Below are 24,022 nucleotides of genomic sequence, written 5' to 3' on the forward strand. Positions count from 1 at the left end.
TTGGTCAATGACATGAGACAAAGTATATGTGAACTGCTGTATGAAAAGTGAATTTACTCTGTAAATCTTCACCCAAATCCTAATAAAAAAAAAAAAAATCTAAAAAAAATAAAAATAAGGGTCCCTTTGATTTGCAGCCCAAAAGTGGGGAGACTCTTGTCAGCATGGCTTACTAGAGACATCACAATCCCAATGGAGTCCAGCTATATCAGAATCTCTGAGGGTAGCTAACACCAGCTTCAGACAAATTGATTCTGATTTGTGGTGATACCATGTATGTCAGAGTAGAAATGTGCTCAATAGGATTTTCAATTACTGATTTTTTGGAAGTAGATTGTCAGGCCTTTCTTCTGAGGTACCTCTGGGCAGTGGTGTTACTGAGGTTGGTGTCATCCAGCAAGGTAACTCATGGTGTCAACATACCATCCATGGCCAGGACCTGCTGGAGAACCCCACTCTGGTGTGTGAAGTGACATGGCCCCACCCCACCTACACACAAGGCCAAGCACTGTGCCGAATGGCTCCACCCCTCCTGGCCCTGCCATGTGGCTCACCAAACTCTGCCTTTCTCCCACTGGCCAAGGCAGAGGCCCTTCAATCTGCCAAGTGGTGGACGAGTGGGTGTGACAAGTTATCACTCTGAGTGACAAGTGACACCCACTCTAGTGATGCCACTGTCTTGGCAGCCCTTCTCCTTTCAACACAGGGCTACCTGCCACCATCATTGTGGACCCTGGGATCATTTTGGGGTCACCCCCTCTGACAGTGTGAATGGGTATGGTCCATACTTGCCTTGGGACTCCAATGTCTCTGAGCAGACTTGAACTTCCAGCTTCTCAGTTAGGACTCTTAACTATTTGCATCACCCAGGGACTCCAGGGCTTAGGGTAGTTGAAAAGCTCTTCACACAAGCAGCCAGAGTCAGGAATCTGCCACAGACCATGTCAACTATTAGAAGCAATAGACAAAGAACAGCAACTTCATCCTGGAGCAGATACAGGGGCATGTAAGTTAAGATTCTTCTGTCTCTGCTATCCATCCTTCATCTCCTAACATTAGATGGTCATTTCTATGAAAAGTGGGAAGGAAGTAGGTGACAGCCAGATCAGCATCCCCATCTCCACACCAAGGTGACTAAATCTAGCCTTTGAGGTGGGATTGAGACAGCTTTGAATCAGGTGTGAAATTAGTTTTAAATTTCACAGGATTACATTTTAAAGTATCTAAAGACAATATTTTAATAAGCAAAGGAATTCAAATCTGTTATTAGGTAATCATTCTGAGCTGTCATGCAGGAAGCTCCCTACCCAGCAAAAATAGGAGGATAGACATAGCACAGTTTCTGGCAGATAATAAAAATGCAACACACTGCCGTCAAGTTGGATCTGACTCATAGTGACCCCTCCTTGGGTTTTCAAGGTGGTTTCACTGCAGAAGTAGATTGACCAATCTTCCTTTTGAGGAGTGGCTGGGGGGTTTGAACCACCAGCCTTCTGGTTAGCAGTCAAGTGCCTTAGGCACTATGCCACCAGAGCTCCCTATACCATATAATGTTGTTGTTGTTATGTGCCGTCGAGTCGGCCCCGACTTATAGCGACCCCTCCTTGGGTTTCCGAGGCAGTATCACTACGGAAGTAGGATTGCCCAACCTTCCTTCCGAGGAGTGGCTGGTGGGTTTGAACCGCCAGCCTTCTGGTTAGCAGTCAAGTGCCTTAGCCACTATGCTACCAGAGCTCCTTGGCAGATAATAGTAGGATAAAAACTATTCATGCTTCTATCTTAACAGCTTGAGATGCTTGGAGCAGGTGATGCTGCTTGTTAAACTGATAAGATTAAGTAAGAGTGGCATAAATTTCATCAGCTAGATATGGTGAGAGCAACTTGCAGGCAAAATATTTGAACTTGAAATCAAGGGCAAGAGCTGTGCTATTTTCTTTTAATATCTCATTCTTTTTCCCCATGTAAGTAAAGAGAGAGAAGGAGGGAAAGTGGACCCCTACCTGTAGGGCCACATCACTTTCCAAGAGAAAGAAATCTCCTATGGGAAAATATAGACTACTTTATATGATAGTTGAACAACTGCAAATTTCATGGCTCCCAATTACCAATGGGAAGAATAAATCTCTTTTGTCACTTCTAAAATAGTGAATATATATATAACTTAACCTATTTGCTGCCTAAAGCTCATGGTACTCACCTGATAAAAAGGAATATTGGACCCCGCTGACCTGATGAGTTTATCTATCCCCTAGGTTTCCTGGGTTTCCATATTAAGGGCTATTGTCTTGGAGCCAAATCAGAAAATGTGCATCTAGGTTGTCTAGGTCTGGTTTCCATGGTGAGAGGAGGAAAGGGAGGGCACCTATCTTTTCCTCTCTCAGTGATTTTAAATACAATATCTGTATACTTTGATTCTTTTCAGAATGGACATTTCTATTATTTTCACAACACTATAGAACTAGGAAGTTGTTATCTAGACAAGATTTTGTGCCCCTCCCCACCCTCACCTTTAATTAACAATTACTAATATTTATCAAAGACTTTCTCTGTACCAGACAATGTCTTAAGTGTTTTATATTAATTACTCATTTATTTTGCTCAACAATCCTGTGAGGCAAGCTATAGTTATCACCATTTTACAGTGACAGAAATCACTGTGAAGTCACCCAGGGACTCCAGGCTTGTTGTTGTTGTTGTTATGTGCCATCGAGTCGGCCCCGGTGGTTGAAAAGCTCTTCACACAAATAGCCTGATTCAGGAATCTGCCACAGACCATGCACCATGTCAACTATTGGAAGCTAAGTAATTTGCTCAAGATCACAAGACTAGTAATTGACAAAGCCTAGATTCAAACCAAGTTCTGGCTTCAGAAATTAATCTTCTCCTTGAAAGAGAGACTTTCTTTCCCTAAACCAGATATTTTTGGTTATAGTTCTTAAATGGTAACCAATTTAAACAGGTCAACCTGTGGAAATGTTTCTTGTTTCATTCCAAAATGAATATCTGACCCACGCACTGACATCAATTTGATTCCAACTCATAGAAACCCTATAGGATTGACTAGGACTGTCTCATAGGTTTTCCAAGGTTGGAAATCTTTACAGAAGCAGATTGCCTCATTTTCTCCCATGGAGTAGCTAGTGATTTGGAACTGCAGCCAAATCCTTTAACTACTACATCACTGGAGCTCCTTGAATATCTGACAGATAAATATATTTATCTGTATTTTATATATCCTATATCCAGAAATGGTCTGTCATTTTTAATGGTCAGATGTTATGTAATTGCATGGATACATAAAACATTATTTAACCAAATCTATATTGTTGAGTAAGGAGCTCTGGTGGCATAGTGGATAAGTCATTTGGCTGCTAACCAGGAGGTCAACAGTTCAAACCCATCAGCCACTCCACAGAAGGAAGATGGGGCAATCTACTTCTGTAAAGATTTACAGCCTTGGATACCCAGTGGGGTCACAATGAATTTGAATTGAGTCTATGGCCATAGCTTGTTTTGTGGTTTGTATTGTTGAATAAGGAGCTCTGGTGGCATAATGGGTAAGCCATTTGTCTGCTAAAAAGAAGGTCGGTGGTTCAAACCCAAAAGCTGCTCTGCGAGAGGAAGATGGAGTGATCAACTTTCATAAAGATTTACAACCTTGGGGGTCACTATGAGTTAGAATCAACTCAATGGCAGTGGATTTTTTTTTTTTTTTTTTTAGATTACTGAATATCAAGTTGTTTGCAATTTTGTAATATAAATTTGTGGTAAGAATCCTTGTACCAAAATTATGTCCTGTAACTAAATTATTTCCTTATGGTAAATCCCCATGAAAATAATTTTTGGTCAAATGGTGTGCATGCAAATGTATTCCTGCTCGAATCCTCCTATTGATTTCTACTCATGCTCTCTCTGGAAGTATATGAAGATATTCACTTCCCTAATGCCTTATCAGTAGTGCATTATCAATATAGTTAATCTTCTTAAGATGATAATTAAAAATAATACCTCATTGTGACATTAAAATTTCATTTCTTTGATCTCTTCTTTCGTAAGTTACCTGCTTGTGTTCTTTGCCTATTTTTCTTTCTTCCTTTTTTTTAATTACAAGCATAATACATGTTTATTGTAGAAAATTTTAAAACAAACAGAAACATAGAAGGAAAATGGAAATTACCCAGACATCACAATTGTTGACAGCTTGCTGGCTAATCAGACATATTTCCAATGGCTAGGTAAATGCATACACATACTACAAGGACTTCTCTTTTCATTTATTATGAGTATGCACACATAGATGATATTCCAAGCCCCTCCTGTCATGCTTATCCTTCTACTCTTTCTTTCTGGTTTTATCTTTCAGTCTCTCCAAACATGTCTCATATGTGTAGCAACATTCAGGTCTTTGCCCATGCACTCCATCTTCCTCGAACACTCTTTCTTTTTTCTTTTTATTTTTCTTGGCAGAAATTTTATTTATTTATTTATTTATTTATTTGAATGTCATATTATGATTTGGGTGAAAGTTTGCAGAGCATATTAGTTTCACATTCAACAATTCATACACATTTTTTTTGTGACATTAGTTGTAATAGCACAAATATCCATTAATCCCTATTTCCTGGCCCTTCCTAGCCCCTGAACTTTGCTCTCTCTCTCTCTCTCTTTTTTTTTTTTTAATTGTGATTTGGGTGAAGATTTACAGAGCAAATTCACTTTCCATACAGCAGTTCACATACACTTTGTCTCATGACATTGACCACAGTTTACCACAATGCAACAGCTCCCCTCCCACCACCTCCCCACAGTTACCTCTTCCCAGTGTCCATTCCTCCATGCACTCCTGCCCCCTGAGCTGTCTCCCTGTGCATAAGCAGCCCTTCTTTCTCCCATGATTGTTCTCTCCAAGGAGTGTATCTACTTAAGGTAAATGTTCAACTCATATGCCTCTCTTCTGTTTGGCTGGAAACCACAGGTGTGGGTTCAATTCCAGACCTGAAGGGCAGCTAGGGGCCATAGCCACCAGGCTCTATTGGACCAGCAAACCTGGTCCCCCCCTTTTTTTTCTCCAAATGATTTTGAGTTTTGTTCCACATTGTTCTCTCTCTCCATCAAGGATCTCCTACATAGATCCCCTTCCAAGTGGATGACAGTAGTAGCCCGACTCCATCTAGTTCTTCTGGTCTCATAGTCATATAGGCTGCAGGTCAGATGGTGTACCAGTTGCTAGGACTAATTATTTCCATGAATTTTTGTTTTATTCATTCTTCTTTGTTCTGGATGAGGAGAGACCCATCGTTGCATCTAGATGGCAGCTTGCTAGCTTTTAAGATCTTGAACACTTTTTCTTGACCACTTCTTCCAACTACTACTACTCATCCTTGAGGTCTTAGTTTACTCCCTACCTCATAGGAGGAGAATTCTCTGACCCCCACCCTTGCCAGACACCTCTTCTGTGTGTACCCATAGCATCCTGTTCCTCTCTCTCATGGTATTGTCATACTTAACTACTCTTGCCTCTTTATTTTCTACCGTCCTTGCTACACTCCAACTGTTGGCAGGGACTATAGCTCTTGTTCACTGCTGTTTACCAATGGCCAGTCCATAGTAAATGCTCAAAAATTGTTAAATAAATCAATAAAATATTTAACAGTGTGTGCTACCTATAGTTCTTCTGAAATTCCCAAAGTACCTGGCATATATCAATAAAAATACTCACTGAAAGATTAAACACAGAAGACAATGTAAGGCATGGGACCATGTCTCATGAAGTTTTAAAATTAGATGGGAAGAAAATATTGACACATAGGAAGCCTCAGTATGTACTTAAGCCCTGCATTCTTTGTTTCTGCCTCTTCCACACTGGAAAGGGCAGAACAAAATCTGAACTTCAGTTTCACATTTTATTCTCTAACTGCTGCCCTAAATGGAATAGGAAGACACTAGATTTAACAGATCTACTACAAAATCTCAATGGCTAAACCCAATAAAATTCATTTCTCATCCAAGCTAAGTCCAATGGGATTTTTTCTGGTTGGTGGGCAGCCCTCTATGTGGTCATCCAGGCTTCTTCCGTCTGTGGTTCTGCCCCTTCTCTAATCCGCGGAGTCCCTTACACTTAACCCGGAGGTAGGGAGAGGATGGCTTTATGGGACAGGCCTGGAAGTTCTTTGCCTATTTTGCTTTTAGGCTGTTAATATTTTTTCCTGTAGATATCATTCTTATCGATTGTATAAAGAATTGTTGCTCTTTATATTTTAAGAATATTAAATACTTGTGTATTATATTTGTTACAAACATGATTTCCAGATTTTTAGTTTTCTTTTGCTTTTATGCCATTTTTTGACACGAAGAACTATTTTTTAACATCATCATACTATTTACTCATTTTTGCTTTATAGTTCCTACCTTTGGTACCATATTTAGTAAGACCTTCTAAACTCCAAATTTTATATATATATTTATAATTTATTATTGTTATGGTTTCACTTTTTACTTAGTCTAGCTGTAATTTATTTTGACTGGAAATATATATTAATATCTAACTTTCATTTTTGTTGTTGTTGTTGTTGTTGTTATGTGCCGTTGAGTTGGACCCAACTCATGGCGACCCCTCCTTGGGTTTCCGAGGCAGTATCACTATGAAAGTAGATTGCCCAACCTTCCTTCCGAGGAGTGGCTGGTGGGTTTGAACCGCCAGCCTTCTGGTTAGCAGTTAAGTGCCTTAGGCACTATGCTACCAGAGCTCATTAAATAAATGTTCTGGAAGTCTGTATTGAATATGACCCTTTCCATGCTGAAATGAAATAAGTGCATCATAAATGAAATGCCTATATATATTAGCATTTATATTCTGTTGCTCTCAAATGTTGATTATTGTAGCTTTATAATGTAGTTTAATACATGGATATGCAAGTCTCTTTCCTTATTCTTTTTCAGAAAATACTTTCATTATTTGCATTTATTCTTAAGAATGAATTTTAGAATCATTTTTATAAACTTCCTTGAAAAAGTTCTATTACATTACATTTATAGAAGAAGTTGAGATCCTTTCTTTATGTCTTGACTAGAATCTGCTATCTTGTTGTTGTTGTTGTTATGTGCCATCGAGTTGGGCTGACTCATCCCCTCCTTGGATTTCCGAGGCAGTATCACTACGGAAGTAAATTGCACAACCTTCCTTCCGAGGAGTGTCAGGTGGGTTTGAACTGCCAGCCTTCTGGTTAGCAGTCAAGTGCCTTAGGCACTACACTACCAGAACTCCTGAATCTACTGTCTAGTTTTTTTTAAAAAAATAAGAAAAGTAACTGATGGAATTCAAAGTAGTCCATAAATATATTAAAAGTGGTTAAGCTCTTTAGTAATGAGGAGAATGCCAATAAAAACTATAATGAAATATTATACACTCATCAGGTTGGCAAAAATCAAAAGATTAGTTGATATCAAATGCAGATAAGGATGTTGAGCAACATTTCTCTCTTTCTCTATATTTATATGTCTATATCTATCTATATAGATAGGAGCTCTGGTAGTGTAGTGCCTAAGGCTATTTTGGTTAATAGCCAAGTGCTCAACCACTGTCCCTCCAGGGGTCCATTCTCTCTTTCTCTCCATATATGTATGTGTGTGTGTGTATAAATACACACACACACATGTATACTTGTAACTGAAATAGTCAAAACTAAACTATTATTTAGAAATGCATACATAAATAATAAACATGTCACAAAAATTCAGGACAGTGGTTACTTCTCAGGGTGATGAAGAGGACTTTGATCAGAAAAAGACCCAGTGGTGGGGCAAGATTCTATTTCTTGACCAGTATAATGGTTATATGATCATTTCCTTATAACTGTTTATTACTTTTTTTTTCATATTTTATATACTTTTCTGAATGTATGCATAAAAATACTTGGAACAAACAAAAATACTGAAAGCCTTTTTTCTAAGGAAATGGCATCTTTCTCCAACTCTATTTGTAGCCTTTCAGAAGTAAGGGACCTTCCTGAAAGGTAGATGAAAGTCCCTCAATATCTTCATGCTCTGTTTTTTGTTTTTTTTTGTTGTTTTTTTAACTTTTTATTGTAATTTGGATGGAAGTTAACAGAGCAAATTGGTTTTCCATTCAACAGTTCATACACATTTTGTTTTGTGACTTGATTGCAATCCCTGCAATGTAATAACACTCTTCCCACTTCCTCCCTGTGTTTACCATTTGCATCAGTCATTTTTTCCTATCCCTTCCTGCCTTCTGATTCATGCTCTGGTTTTAAAGCTACTTGGTGCTCGAAGAATTATCCATCTGTTACACTTTAGTATGTTGTTATGATATTTTTCTTAAATTTCTACCAAATTCCTCAGTGCCCAGCACACCACAAATGTTTGCTGAGTGAATGAATGCATATCCAAATGTCTTTCAGCTTGAAAACAGAGAAAGTAGAAGATGAGAAAAAGAATACTCAGCCAAACTCCAAAGCTGATCAAAAGTGACTGGATGCCTAGTTTTTACAAACTGATGTTCATTCTATCAGGTGTTTGTTAGCACATTGTGTCTTTTTATGCCTAAAGTTCTCTGCAGCTTCTCTGAGTGAGAGTTCTGTTACCTGGGCGACTATTTGAAATGAGTTGCTGTGAGATGTGGATAAGGAAAAGTGTAAATTTAGTCCATCCCATTCTGTCTGTGGTTAGAATTGTGGGGCCAGGGCCATTATCTCTCAAATTGCATTGGGAGCTGAGATTCACAGGAAGGATGCAGTGATGCATGAAAGGCGATTTTATCAGGGAAGGAAGCACTCTTAGTCCTGCTACAGCAAGCTCTTAGAATCAGGGTCAGTCCAGAGTATTGGTAGGTCAACATTCTACCTCTCTAATGTCCACAGTGTTTTCCTTAAAAAGAACTTGATGCCATGGACAGGACACAGATGTATAATCTGCATGCAAGTCTGTGTGCAAGTCAGTTGTCAAGTCATCCCAATGTCCTTTGCCCAGAGTCAGCACCTTACTGTAGAATCTTGGCATCAAGTTTTGAGGTTTTGGTACATTTTCTCATTTAATTTCTCAAATGCAAAAAGATTGCCTTCTTATTATTCTCATTTCACTGAGGTTCTCAGGCTCAGCCAAGTGACTTGTAAGCCAGTCACAGTAAGTGTTGAAAGAAGGATTTAAACCCAGGCAGAGTGGCTCCAGAACTAATGATCACAACCCTTTGCTTGGTTAATTGATTTATTTGTTTGTTCATTCAACAACTCTTTGTTCAGTGACTCAGACTGACAGTTTCTATACTAGATACTTGAATGTAGTGGTGAACAGGCAAACTAGATCCCTAAAAGGTCTCTGCAGCTTCTCTGAGTGAGAATTCTGTTACCTGGGGGACTATTTGAGATGAGTTGCTGTGAGACGTGGATAAGGAAAAGCGTAAATGTAGTCCATCCCATTCAATCTGTGGTTGGAATTGTGGGGCCAGGGCCATTATCTCTCAAATTGCATTGGGAGCTGAGATTCGCAGGAAGAATGCAGTGATGCATGAAAGGCGACTTTCATAGTACTTTCTTAGTACTTCATTCTCACTTATTATACCTCTTAGGAGTTGGGATTGTGATTGGAAGAATATGTAGAAGGTTTTACTGAAGACAATGTGTCAATGTACTTAGAGAATGCATAAATGGAGCTGGGGGGTCATGTCTAGGGGTAAAAATTGACTTGTAGCTCTGCCTTCCATTAGAGTCACTTCAGGCAACTGTGGTTATAAAGTGTAAATGCCCTGTAGTTGTTGTACAGCCTCATATTTCCCCGAACACCCACTCCCTCTCCTCTCCCTCCCTTATCCAATAGAGTGCTGCAGGTGCTGCCCTTGCTTCTTCTTTTTACATTTTTAATTTTTATTGTGATTTGTGTGAAAGTTTACAGAGCAAATTAATTTTCCATTCAACAGTTCATGCAATTTTATTTTGTGACATTGATTGCAATCCCCACAATTTAACAGCACTTTTCCCACTTCCTCCCTGTGGTTACCAGTTCATGTTGCCCTTCTTTCTTACCCCTTCCTGCCTTCTGAGCTTTAATCCTGGGCAAATGCTACTCTTTTAATCTCTTATGGTTGATCTAAGGAGGGTGTACCTCCCTGGTGTTATTGTTTACCTCATAAGTCTGTCTATTGTTTGACTAAAAGTTGAGCTATGGGGGTGAATTCATTTCCATGCTTGAAGTATAAGTAAAGGCCATAGTCTAATAGGAGCTCTGGTAGCATAGTGCCTAAGGCACTTGACTGCTAACCAGAAGGCTGGTGGTTCAAACCCACCAGCCACTCCTCGGAAGGAAGGTTGGGCAATCCTACTTCTGTAGTGATACTGCCTTGGAAACCCAAGGAGGGGTCACTATGAGTCGGGGCCGACTCGACGGCACATAACAACAACAACATAGTCTGAGAGATGGGAGAGAGGTTTCCACAATTCTCTTTCAGACCAGTAAGCTTTGTCTTTTTAAAATTATTATTATTATTTTGAGTTTGCACATTTTTGTCCTATTCTATTAAGGATCTCCCATTGTGATCCCTTTCAGAGTTGTTGCCAGTGGTAGCCAGACACCATCTAGTTCTTCTGGTTTCAGGGTCATGGAGGCAGAGGTTTATGTGGCCCACTAGTCCCTTGGACTAATTGTTTCCATGCTGCCCTTGCTTCTCACAGGTGACTCCATGTTGTAGAACCAGTCCAAAGTACACTTGTGAGTGCAGTTTGCAACCACACTAAAAATTTAGACCCTATAATACAAACCTTCCAAATCAAAACAACCTAGATTTCAGGGTCAGCAGTATTCATGGGGCCTGATGGGACTCAATTTGTTTCAGATTTTAAGAATATAGATCTAAATTAGAATATGTACATGAAGACCTATGTATGCATGAGTGTGTTTGTTGATGATAGAGACTACTGAGAAAGATTAGGAAATTAGAAGTTTTAGCCTGCTGTGAGCAATCCAGCAATGGTTGATAAACATCCATGAAAGTGATTATGCTCTTTACCTTAGCAATTCTCCTTTGGGGGCACATATTGGGAAAAGAGATTTGTTAACGTCTTGAGTAAATTTGGCCTAACTTTGTGTTTTCAGCACCTGAGATGTTCAATTCCAGAAGAGAAACTGGCTATTCCTTTGCCATTGACTGGTGGTCCCTGGGTGTGACAGCATATGAGCTGCTAAGAGGCCGGGTATGGTAAAATTGCATTTCTCCTTAGTACTTTTCCAAATTCCAAAAAAATAAACAAATTCTATTTTAGAATGACAGAATGGGTTGTTTGCTAATATCCAAGCAGTTTGGGAGCTGAAAGCAGGTATGCCATGTGATGCGAATTCCTTGAAATTTCTGCATAGATTAATTCATTGTCACTACATATGAAACAAGACATGTGAGTTAACATTAAATTAAGTAGAGAAAGAAAATTAATTGAATAATAAGGATACACCTTAGTAAACATCTTACATAAATATATTTGTCTAAAGGAAATCATTTTACAGTCATTATATAGAACTCCAATTCAGACACACTTCAACAAGGCAAGTGTGAATTAATAATACAACATAATTCATGCCCTGTCTTGTTGGATTCCTATCTGTAATTGGCTCCTGCATTCTGACTTCACTGGCAAATTAAAGTAGTTTTCTCTAAAAGGAAAATTTCCTGAATGAACGAAATGTTTTTCTTTTCTAGAAAAAAATTCCGAAGTAAAACAAGTATGATGAGACTTATATTTTACACAATTTTTGCAAACTACTGCATAATATTAAATATCCCCAAAAGGTTGTATGCTCTCACTGTGCTGGTGATCGATGCAATCAGTGATTCTGCTAAGACCAAGATTCTGAAGACTGTTGTCCCCTGATTTTAGGAACTTGTTAAATCCAGCAAGCTCAGGAATTGGGTCTCAAGTCATCATTCACTTATTACAGCCATCCTAGCCTTCCAAAACAATTTCTTTCTACTCTGTCTACAATGTTCTTAATTGATCCCTTATCATTCCACCATGATTTCTACATTAAAATTGCCATCCAACAAATAATTTGCTTATTCACTTATAATAACAACTGTTACAAGTTGGGGCTATTTCTTTATGGCTCTATGGTTTTGTCTTGCTCAGGAAAGTAAAGATGAGTGCTTCTGAAGCAATCAAAGGATAGATTCCATAATTGTATCTGTTTGACTCACTCAAGGGAGTACATTTCACACATAAACCTCTATTTATTCGTGGTTTTTACTTCTCTCTTCCCTGAGGATATGTTCACAACACTATTTTAAAGCATATTCAAATTTTGATGAGTTATTCAAATTAATGAAAAGAGCAATACCTCTGTGAGCCAGATATGTAGCTACTCCGTGGTTGGCCCTCAGCTCTTACTTGTTTCCATCTTATGTATGTTTTGTTACATTTTCTAAAGAAATCTAATGAAAAAGAAGTGGGAAACTAGATAGTAGACACCTGATAACTGTGGTGAAGGGAAAGGCAATATGCAGTATGAGGGAAGTGAGCGCAACTTGACCAAGGTAAATGAGGACACTGAGATGTATGCAAGAATAAAGGACAATTATGGTAAATGCTATGATTATATGGTCTTGCAACAACAGAAATAAGAAGTTAAAAAGAAACAATACATGAATAGTTACAAAGGTACATATATATGGATGTGAGAATTTATATGGGAATACATGAGTGTGCATATATATTTGTGGACATGTGTACACACATGTTAGTATGTGCCACATACATATTCATATAGACATTAAAGCACATGGGGGCATAGTTAGAGATACTTCTTATACATATGCAAACACCACATGGGATTAATGGGTTTGAAGGCTGATGACCTATTCTCATGGTCTTTATGAATTTACTTCATAAATATAATGTTCTACAGTTTGGGGAGTAGCTCCTGGGGTCTTGAAAGCTTGTGAACAACCACCTAAGATGCAACTATTAGTCTCTTCCCCTCTGGAACAAAGGAGAATGAAGGAAAACAGTCAATGAAGAAATTAGTCCATAAGACCAACGGCCCACAGGAAACACAGCCTTCTCTAGCCTGAGACCAGAAGAACAAGTTAGTATCCAGCTGCCTGAGACCAAAAGAACAAGTTAGTACCCAGCTACCACTACTGACTGATCTAACCAAGGACACAATAGAAGGTCCTGGTTAGAATGGGAGAAGATTGTAGGACAAAACTAAGATCCAAAAAAAGACCAGACTTGGAACCTTCAAGACTATGGTCCCAGGTTACCCTTCGGGCCCAGATATGGACTCACTTCCGTGGATTGGCTCTCAGCCCAACAGTAGAAAGACCTACACACGGAACACCTACCCCAGGGTGATGCACCCACCTACTCTAGGGAAATGAACCTCTTAGAGCAATCATCCATGAGACACAAGAGAGGCAGCATTCACATAGAGGGAAAGCTGAAGAGACAGAAAAGCATCGTCAAAAGGCACACGGAGGGGGTAGTCACAGGGGCAGGAGGGGAGGAGAGTTTTTTTTTATGGTTGGAGATGGTAATCAGGGTGTCCAATCAAATGTGCATGAACTGTTGAATGTAAAATGAATTTTCTTTGTAAATTTGCACCCAGTGCAAAATAAAAAAAATTAAAAGACCAGGCTTATTGGACTGATAGAGATGGCAGGAACCACTGAGGGTACTGCCCTAAGAAACCATTTTAACCAGAGGTCACTTTTCTGCTAAATAATAAATTGGCCTATAAAGTAAACAATAACATCTATGATTAATATGTTCCTTTAAACAATCAACTACATGAGACCAAATGGTCCAGATTTGCCCAAAATCAAAGGTACAAGGCAAGGAGAGGCAAGGTAACTCAATGGATGAAAATTGGTCAGGTTAGTGTAGATGAGGAGAGACCTGATACATTGTAGGGATTATGAAAAATGTCGTGGAACAATTTGCCTATGGATAGTTGAATGAGAATAAAATTTTCTGTGTAAACATCTACCTACAATGCAATATATATATATATTTTTTTTTTAAAGAACTGGGTATGATACTGATGCTCATATAGAAAAAATGAAGAAGAGAATTCACTTTATCTGTCTCCAGTGCATCTCATGCACAGTCACCAGCCATTTATCTATCTGTGGAGGCTTGTGTGCTGCTTTGATGCTGAACAGATTTCAATAGAACTTCCACAGAAGACAGACTAGGAAGAAATGCCTGGTAATCTATTTTGAAAAATCAGCCAATAACAACCCTATGGATCACAATGACGCAATCTGCGACTAATCTTGGTGATGGCACAAGGCCAGGCAGTGTTTCCTTCCTTTGTGCATGGTGTCACTGTGAGTTGGGAAATGACTGTATGTCACCTAACAACAATATCTAACAGTAGACACGTCTCTTTTTTTCCTCATCTAACCCCCGATATCTTCTCTTACCCAGCTTTCTTGCCACTCCTTGTTCTTTCTAGCCCTGTTCTATAGCTCAGAACAACTGCTTTCTTCCTTTAACTTGTAATACAGTAACAAGAAGAGACTTCATGGTGCAACAGCTAAGTGCTAGGCTACAAACCAAAAAGGTGGTGGTTCAGAATTAGCACTGGCTCCACAGGAGAAAAGACCTGGTGACCTGCTTCCATAAAGACTGTAGCCTAGCAACCCCTAAGAGATAGTTCTACATCACACTGGCTCTCTATGAGTTGCAAATCTACACCATGGCACTTCACAACAACACTAGGCAAAATAAAATCTGAATTGTGAGTTAAAAAACAAAACCAATTGCCTGTGATTCCTCAAACATGCCCTCCTCCCACCTAGAAGAGGTCTTACTTAATGAAGGAATGAAAGAATTTTGTAAGTTTTCTCCTCCCATATTATTTTGCCTCTATCATATTCACTATGGAAAAGCATTTGATTGTGTGAATCATAACAAATTATGGATAACATTGAGAAGAATGGGAATTCCAGAACACTTAACTATACTCATGAGGAACCTGTAAATCGACCAAGAGGCTGTTGTTCAAACAAACAAGGAAATACTTCCTGGTTTAAAATCAGGGTTGTATCATTTCACCATACTTATCCAATATGTATGCTGAGCAAATATAATCAGAGAAGCTGGACTATACGAAGAAGAACATGGCATCAGCATCGGAGAAAGACTCACTAACATCCTGCAATATGCAGATGACACAACTTTGCTTGCTGAAAGTGAAGATGACTTGAAGCACTTATTGATGAAGATTAAACACTACAATCTGCAATATAGATTACACATCAACATAAAACAAAATCCTCACAACTGGAAAAACAAGCAGTATCACAATAAATGGAGAAAAGATTGAAATTGTCAAAAATTTCATATTACTTGGTTCCTCAATCAACATCAATGGAAGCAGTAGTCAAGACATCAGACGATGCATTGCATTGAGCAAATCTGCTGCAAAAGACCTCTTTCAAGTGCTGAAGAGCAAAGATGTCTCCTTGAAGACTAGGGTACACCTAACCCAAGCCATAGTGTTTTTAGTTGCCTCTTATCCATGTGAGAGCTGGACAATGAACAAGGAAGACCAAAGAATAGTCAATGCTTTTGAGTGTGGTGTCGGTGAAGAATGCTGAAAGTACCGTGGACTGCCAAAAAACTAACAAATCTGTCCTGGACAAAGTGCAGCCAGAATGCTCCTTTGAAGCAAGAATGGCCAGACTTCATCTCTCCTACTTTGGTCAGAAGAGACCATTCCTTGGAGAAAAACATCATGCTTGGTAAAGTAGAGGGTCAACAAAAAAGGGGAAGGCCCTCAACAAGATGGATTGACACAGTGGCTGTAATGATGGGCTCAGGTGTAACAAGGATTGTGAGGATAGCGCAGGACCAAACAGTGTTTCGTCTGTTGTACATAGGGTTGTTATGCGTTGGAGCCTATTTGATGGCACCTAACAACAATAACAATCTCTTCCAAAAGTTTACGCATTTATCTCTCTTATGACCCTTCTGAAATTAAAATTACTGGAAAACAAATAAAAGAACAAAAATGAAATAAAATCACTCATATTTCATAAAGCAAGGAAAAATTTCTATTAAGGATTAAACCTCCCTTTGAACTTCCAATTCTTTCTCCTAGAATTAGCAGTTTGCTTTATTCAGTTGCAAACCTTTTCTCCTTTTCTAATAAGAATAATCATGTATCTGTGTGTGTCTGTATGCACATTATCACTATTATTGTTTTAACTGAACCTGTCTTTGAGGCTTTTTTTTTTTCACTTGAGATAATAAAATGTGCAACTTTCAAGATCAGAACAACTGAATCTATTTGCTTTTTTCAATTATTTATGAATATTTAGTTTATGATCTATTTTATAAATATATGACCCTTAAATACTTTGGGGGATATATAGACTTATGGTTTATATCTTCTATATTATTAGGTTATAAAGTTATTAAATATAAATTCCATGTTTTACATAGTTTTGCATTATTTGCACTATTGAATTTTTAATAGGTTCATAATAAATGATATTGAATGAATGGAGGAACAAGTCACTACAATTCAATTTTGACACATTCTAGGAAACAATTGCCAATGATACTATATGCAATTATGTTTCAAAATATAGCATATCGAAGGAAGATGAACTCAACATTTAATTACAAGTATCAACACAACTATACCACAGAGGAAGGGTAGGAGGTACTAATTGCATCTTCCTTTACAAATTCATATTTACAGAAAAATATAAGCCTCAAAGAGAAAATGTGCTTGAAAATGCCTGCTTGGTTAATCAGCTTAATTGTTGTCTGATGAATATGTCCCTTAGTTGTGTATTTGCTTTATCATCTCTATCTCCCAGCCATTCTGTTGCAGTTTTAAAGGGAAGATCCATGTCTCTACACTTTTGCATTGCTTATGAATATTTAGCTTATGAAAGGCACATTTGTTTTAGATGATGGTTGCTATTGAGTCGATTCTGAGATATGTTAGTGTAGAATTGCCTTATGGGGTTTTCTTGGATGTAACTTTATATGGAAGCAGATTGCCTGGCCTTTTCTTCTGTAGTACCTAGGTGGGTCTGAACCACCAACCTTTAGGTTAGCCATAGAGCACAAACTTTTACCTAGGGATCTGTAAAAGGTCCACATTTTTGCATTAATTGTACATGCTTAGCTACAATGCTTTTGCTTAGTACTCTGAAGTGTGATTATTATTACAACACTTCATTTGCTCCCTTCTAATACCTTTTCTAACTTGTTCATTCTTTATATTCTTGCTCTTAATTCTATGCTACCTCAAAGTTGTTTGATACATCCTGTCATTTAATTGTGATGTGTCTGTGTGCATGTATGTGTAGTCTATGTAACTATTTATGTATTTCCCTAAGGAAATTATAGGCTGTACCAACATAGAAGGAGTCCCATGGGTAGCATGCTTGGATGCTAATTAAAAGATTGGAAATGCAAGTCCTTCCAGAGATGACTCAGAAAAAGGGAGATCTGCTTCAGAAACATCAGCCATTAAAAGCCCTATGAAGCACAGTTCTATTCTGACACACATGGGGTTGCCATTCATCAGAGTCAACTTGATGGCGACGATTTACAAACACAGAAATCATGTCTATATTGTTCTTCACTGTATCTTCAGAACCCAACAAATGTGCTGTAACATAGTAGCCATTCGATGAATATTTGGTAAATAAGTAAATACACCATTCTGTTAGTTGATGAATTGCTGTAAGTTTTAAAATCAGAACTAAAAAAAAAAAAATGAATTATTATATAAAACAAAAAGCAGTTTGACTAGTTTTAATGCTTGATAGGCCATGCTTTTTAAATGCTGAATTCAGTCATTTGGCTTTCCAAAGGAAATGGGGAAAAATAAAATGTAACCAACTGTGTGTGGTATTTATCAGTTATCTAATATCAGTGGCATAAATCAAGTTTATAAAATTATTTTGTTTCTAAATGGTGAAGAAACAATAGGCTTAGATGCAACAATCAATTGAAGGAAAGGAGAAAAACATGGTGAACCAACTACATGCACATAGACATATAACCCTGGAAGCTTGAGTATGTCAAGGCTTCCCTAGCTTTTAATGATATGCGTGAAATGAATCACAGTGTCATTTGGCTTGGGAGCGATCAATAAACATGGGTAATTGTTATAAAGCACCTAGTGTTCCTTTTCTGATATTCAGTTAAGTGTGTTCTTTATACTGTACCACTACTCCACTACTGAGACAAATGATTTAGCTATGGTCCTTTAAGGCTTTGATTTTTTTTTTTTTTTACCTCTTATGCCCTGTATAACCCATGGAAGTCAAGGTGATTCTGACTCATAGCAACACTGTAGGACAGGGTAGAACTGCCCCATAGGTTTAAAATACATATATATGTATATATGCATAGAGATTTGGGTGAAAGTTTACAGAGCAAATTGGTTTCATTCAACAATTCATACACATTTTATTTTGTGATTGTCATTGCAATGCCCACAGTGTAGCAGCAATCTTCCTCCCTCTTCACTGTATTAACCATTTTCCTTCATCCTTCTTTGCTATCCATTCCTGCTTCTTAGCTTTATCCCTGGACAAATGCTTCCCTAATTGATAGCATATGGGTGATTTTCCCAGTGAGTGTTTACCTCCCCTGTGTTATTGCTCACTTTATAGGCCTATCATTAGGTGAAAGTTGAACCGTAGGAGTGAGTTCAGATCCTGGCTTGAAGGGTAACTTAGGGCCATAGAATTGGGGATTATAACAGGCTACATTAGACAAGTAAGCCTGGTCTTTTTGCTGTTGTTGTTGCCACTAGTGTTTATTTGTTTTGTTTTGTTTTTAATTTTTATTATGACTTGGGTGGATGGAAGTTTACAGAGCAAATTCATTTTGTATACAGCAGTTCATACACATCTTGTTTCATGACATTGACTGCAATTCCCCACAAGGTAAAAGCTCTCTTCCCACTTCTTCCCCATAATTACCTCTTCCCTGTATCCTTCCCTCCCCCTACCCCCAGCTGTCTCCCTGTGCAAGCACTGCCCTTCTGTTCTCCCACAAGAGTGTATCTACCCAATGTAAATATTCACCCCATATGCCTGTCTATTCTTTGGCTGGAACCACAGGAGTGTGTTCAGTTCCAGGCCTGAAGGGTAACTAGGGGCCATAGTCTCAGGGATCTCATCAGGCTCTATCAGACCAGCAAACCAGGTCTTATTTATTTTATTTTTTTTTAATGATTTTGAGTTTTCTTCCACATTGTTCCCATTCTATTTAGGATCTCTTGCACCACTCCTCCTTTGAGTGGTGGACGGTGGTAGCTGGGCACTATCTAATTCTTCTGCTCTCTTGGCCATATAAGCTGATGATCACATAGTCTACCACTGCCTTAGACTATTGTTTCCATGAATTTTTGTTATTCTTCATTCTTCTTTGCTGTAGATGAGGAGAGAACTATCATTGCATCTAGATTGTGGCTTGAAAGCTTTTAAGACCCCAGTCGTTAATAACCAAAGTAGGATGTAGAACGATGTTTTTTTGTCATACGTTATGTCATTTGAGCTTGATGTCCCCTGTGACCATAGTCCTGAACCCACAAGTCCAACTACTTGCTCCCTCTCGGTAGCTGGTTATGACTAAGAAGTCATCCCAACCTTGCCCCTGGTCAGCTCTACTATTCACCCAGACAGCTCATGCAAGTATGCATGTAGAAAGATAACCCTATACATGGTCATGGGCACACTCCTCCCTGCCTAGACATACCAAATCATTCAGCCTTTCCACTCATCTATCCACCCATAGATCAATGCTTGCTGTCACTGACAATGCAATACTGTACATGGAAAAGGGTTCATCTTTCTTGTCTGTACCTCTCTGTACCTCTCTCTGTCTTCCTCTTCCTCAGTGCCACTGTGCTGATCACTCATGTTTGGTGCATTGCCCTTCCCTTCCTCCAAACCTATGCTTGTCTCTACCTTTCTAGTAGTGGTCCCTCCCCTCTAGTCCCCTCCCATCCCTGGTAACCAACAAAGAAACTTCCTTCCATATATAAACCTTTCCTTGACTTTTCAGAATAGTGAACTAATATAATATTTGTTCTTCTATGATTCACTTATTTCACTCAACAAAACATCCTCCAAGTTCATCTATGTTATGTGGTGTTTCGCAGATTCTGCATTATTCTTTGTATTGCATAGTATTCCATTGTGTATATGTACTATAATTTGGTTATCCATTCTTCTGTTGATTGGCACTTAGGTTGTTTCTCTCTCTTTCCTATTGTGAATAGTGCTGCGATGAACATGGGTGTGCTTATATCTGTTCTTGTCCTGACTATCACTTCTTAGGATATATACCTGGTAGTGGTATTGCTGGATCAAATGGTATATCTAATTCCAACTTTTTAAGGAATTGCCATCTTGATTTCCATAGTGGTTGCATCATTTTACGGTCCCACCAGCAGTGAATGAGAGTCTCAATCACTCCACATCCCTGCAAGCATTTGTTATTTTCTATCTTGTTGTTATAGTGCTGAGGCGAGATGATATCTCATTGTCGTTTTGATTTGCACCTCTCTAATGGCTAGCCTATGGAGCTCTGGTAGCATAGTGGCTAAGACACTTGCCTGCTAACCAGACGGCTGGCGGTTCAAACCCACCAGCCACTCCTCGGAAGGAAGGTTGGGCAATCCTACTTCCGTAGTGATACTGCCTCGGAAACCCAAGGAGGGGTCGCTATGAGTCAGGTATGACTCGACGGCACATAACAACAACAACAACAATGGCTAGCCTAAGGCACTTGACTGCTAACCAGAAGGCTGGCGGTTCAAACCCACCAGCCACTCCTCGGAAGGAAGGTTGGGCAATCCTACTTCCGTAGTGATACTGCCTCGGAAACCCAAGGAGGGGTCGCTATGAGTTGGGGCCGACTCGACGGCAAATAACAACAACAACAACAATGGCTAGTGATCACGAACATTTCTTCATGTGTTTATCTTCTTTGGTGAAGTGTCTATTTATGTTTTCTGACCATTTCTTAATTGTATTATTTGTCTTTTTGCTGTTGGGGTGTTGGAGTTTTCTATAAATTTTAGACATAAGTCCTTTGTCAGTTATGTTGTTGCTGAATATTTTTCCCAGTCTGTAGATTCTTTTTTCACTCTATTGGTGAAGTCTTTTGAAGCACATAAAAGTTTAATTTTTAGAAGATCCCAATCATCTAGTTTATCTTCTGCTGTTTGTGCATTTTGGGTTATGCTTGACCATCTATTTGTGCTATAAATTGTTGTTGTTGTGTTGTTATGTACCATCAAGTCGGACCCGACTCATAATGACCCCTCCTTGGGTTTCTGAGGCAGTATCACTATGGAAGTAGATTGCCCAACCTTCCTTCCGAGTGCTATAAATTAGGGCTCCTAAATTTACCCCTATTTTTTCCTTGAGCAACTTGATAGTTTTAGGTTTCACTAAAACTTTGATCCATCTGGAGTTAGTTTTTGTGTGTGGTATGAGGTGTGGATATTATTTCATTTTTCTGCACAATGATAACCAGTTTTGCAACCACCATTTGTTAAAGAGACTATCTCTTCCCTATTTAATGGATTTCAGCCCGTTGTCAAAGATCATCAGACTATAGGTCTGTGGATCTGTGTCTGGGTTTTCAATTCTACACCATTGCTCTATGTGGCTGTAGTGGCACCAGTTCCAGGTTCTTTTGACTACTGTGGCTTATAGTAAGTAGGCTTGGAGATTCAGGAGTGTGAGACCTCCTTCTTTGTTCTTCTTCTTCAATAGTGCTTTTCTTATCTGAGGTCTCTTTCCTTTCCATATGAAATTGTTGTTGTTGTTGTTATGTGCCATCAAGTCGGACTCGACTTGAGTTTTCAAGGCAGTATCACTATGGAAGTAGATTGCCCAACCTTCCTTCTGAGGAATGAATTAGTGAATTAGTGTCTGCATTTTCCATATCCTTAAAGAATGTTGGTGAAATCTGGGTTGGGATTGCATTCAATGTGTAGATTGCTTTGGGTAGTATTGACATTTTCACAATGTTAAATCTTCCTGTCCGTGAGTGTGGTATGTTCTTCCATGTATGTAGATCTCTTAAGATTTCTTAAAGTTGTGTTTTGTAGTTTTCTTTGTACAGGTCTTTTGTTTCCCTGGTAAGATTTGTTCCCAAGTGTCTATTTATTTATTTATTTTGGTTGCTATTGTAAATGGTATTGATTGTCTTATTTCCTTTTTTAGCCATTGCTTTGCTGGTATAGAGGAATCCAACTGATTTTTGTATGTTGAACTTGTATCCTGCCGCTATGCTAAATCTTTCAATTAGTTCCAGTAGTTTTCTTGCTGAATCTCTTGGTTTTTCTATGTATAGGATCATATCATCAGCAAATAGGGATAGTTTTGCTTCTTCCTTACCAATTTGGATGCCTTTGATTTCCGTTTCTTGCCTTATTGCTCTGGCTAGGACTTGAAATACAATGTTGACTAGAAGTGGTGATAGAGGGCATCCTTGTCTGGTTCCTGTTCACAAGGGGATTGGTTTCAATATCTCTGCATTGAGAATAATATTGGCTGTTGGTTTTGCATATATGTTCTTTATTATGTTGAGGAATTTTCTTTCTATTCCTATTTTGCTGAGTTTTTGTTTGTTTATTTAATCAGGAATCAGTGTTGGATTTTATCAAGTGCCTTTTCTGCATTGATTGTTATGATTATGTGGTTCTTTTCCTTTATTTTACTGTGTGATGGATTACATTGATTGTTTTTGTAATGTTGAACCACCCTTGCATATCTGGTATGAACCCCACTTGGTCATGATGTATTATTTTTTTGATATGTTGTTGGAGTCTATTGGCTAGGATTTTGTTGACGATTTTTTTGTGTCTATATTCATGAAGGATATTGGTCTGTACTTTTCCTTTTTAGTGGTGTCTTTGCCTGGTTTTAGAATCAAGGTTATGAATGCCTCATAAAATGAATTTGGGAGGATTCCATCCTTTTCCATGTTCTGGAATAGTTTAAGTAGAATTGGTGTCAGTCCTTCTCTGAACATTTGGTAGAATTCTCCAGTGAAACCCTCTGGGCCAGGAGTTTTTTTGTTTGCAATTTTTTAATGACCTCTTCAATTTTTTCTTTTGTTATGGGTCTGTTCAAATTTTTCACCTCAGTGTGTTAGTTTATGTAAGTAATGTGTTTTTAGATACCTGTCCATTTCTTCTGGATTTTCAAATATGTTGGAGTACAGTTCTTCATAGTATCTTGATATTATCCTTTTTATTTCAGTTGGTTCTGTTGTGAAGTCACCCATTTCATTTCTTATTCATGTTATTTTTGTTCTCTCCCTCTTTTTCCTTGTTATGTCTGTCAGTAGTTTGCCAATTTTGTTAATCTTTTCAAAGAACCAACTTCTAGTCTTGTTATTTTTTCTATTGCCTTTCTATTTTCTGTTTCATATATTTCTGCTTAAATCCTTATTATTTATTTTCTTCTGGTGACTGTAGGTTTATCTTTTGCTGCTCTTTTTCTAATTGATGGAGATGCTGGTTTAAAATGTTGATTTTGGCTCTTTCTTCTTTTTTGATGTGTGTATTTATTACTATAAATTCCCACTGGTCACTGCTTTTGCTGTGTTCCAAATATTTTGGTATGTTGTCTTTTCATTTTCATTTGATTCAAGGAATTTTTTAATTCCTTTTTATTATTTGTTCTATTACCTAGTCATTTTTAAAGAGGGTTTTATTCAATTTCTATGTGTTTGCTCTTTTTCCATTGGTATTCCTATTGCTGATTTCTAATTTAAAAACATTGTGATCTGAGAAGATGCTTTAGTATTTCAATGTTTTTAAATTTATTAAGGCTTGCTTTGTGGCCTGACATATGGGTTAGCCTGGGAAGGCTCCATGTGCACTGGAAAAGAATCTATTTTGTGCTATTGTTGGGTGAAGTGCTCTCTAGACATCTATACGCTTAGGTTGGTTGATTGTACTGTTTAGTTCTTCTGCATCTTTCTTTACTTTAGTTTCTCTCCAGTTGTTCTAAATT

At 38.3% G+C, this 24,022-nt stretch overlaps 1 protein-coding gene across 1 annotated transcript in view; it reads left to right on the forward strand.

Annotated features, from left to right (window-relative positions):
- STK32A (serine/threonine kinase 32A) overlaps positions 1–24,022 on the forward strand; it is a 218,728-nt gene that overhangs the window by 150,288 nt on the left and 44,418 nt on the right. The window contains exon 6 of the mRNA XM_007949130.2: positions 11,104–11,201. Coding sequence (XP_007947321.2) covers positions 11,104–11,201 — 98 coding nt within the window. The remainder of the gene's footprint in view (positions 1–11,103; positions 11,202–24,022) is intronic.

Source organism: Orycteropus afer, unplaced genomic scaffold (genome assembly GCF_000298275.1).
Source record: "Orycteropus afer afer isolate SDZICR_OR568_19922 unplaced genomic scaffold, OryAfe1.0 scaffold00238, whole genome shotgun sequence".
Lineage (NCBI taxonomy): Eukaryota > Metazoa > Chordata > Mammalia > Tubulidentata > Orycteropodidae > Orycteropus > Orycteropus afer.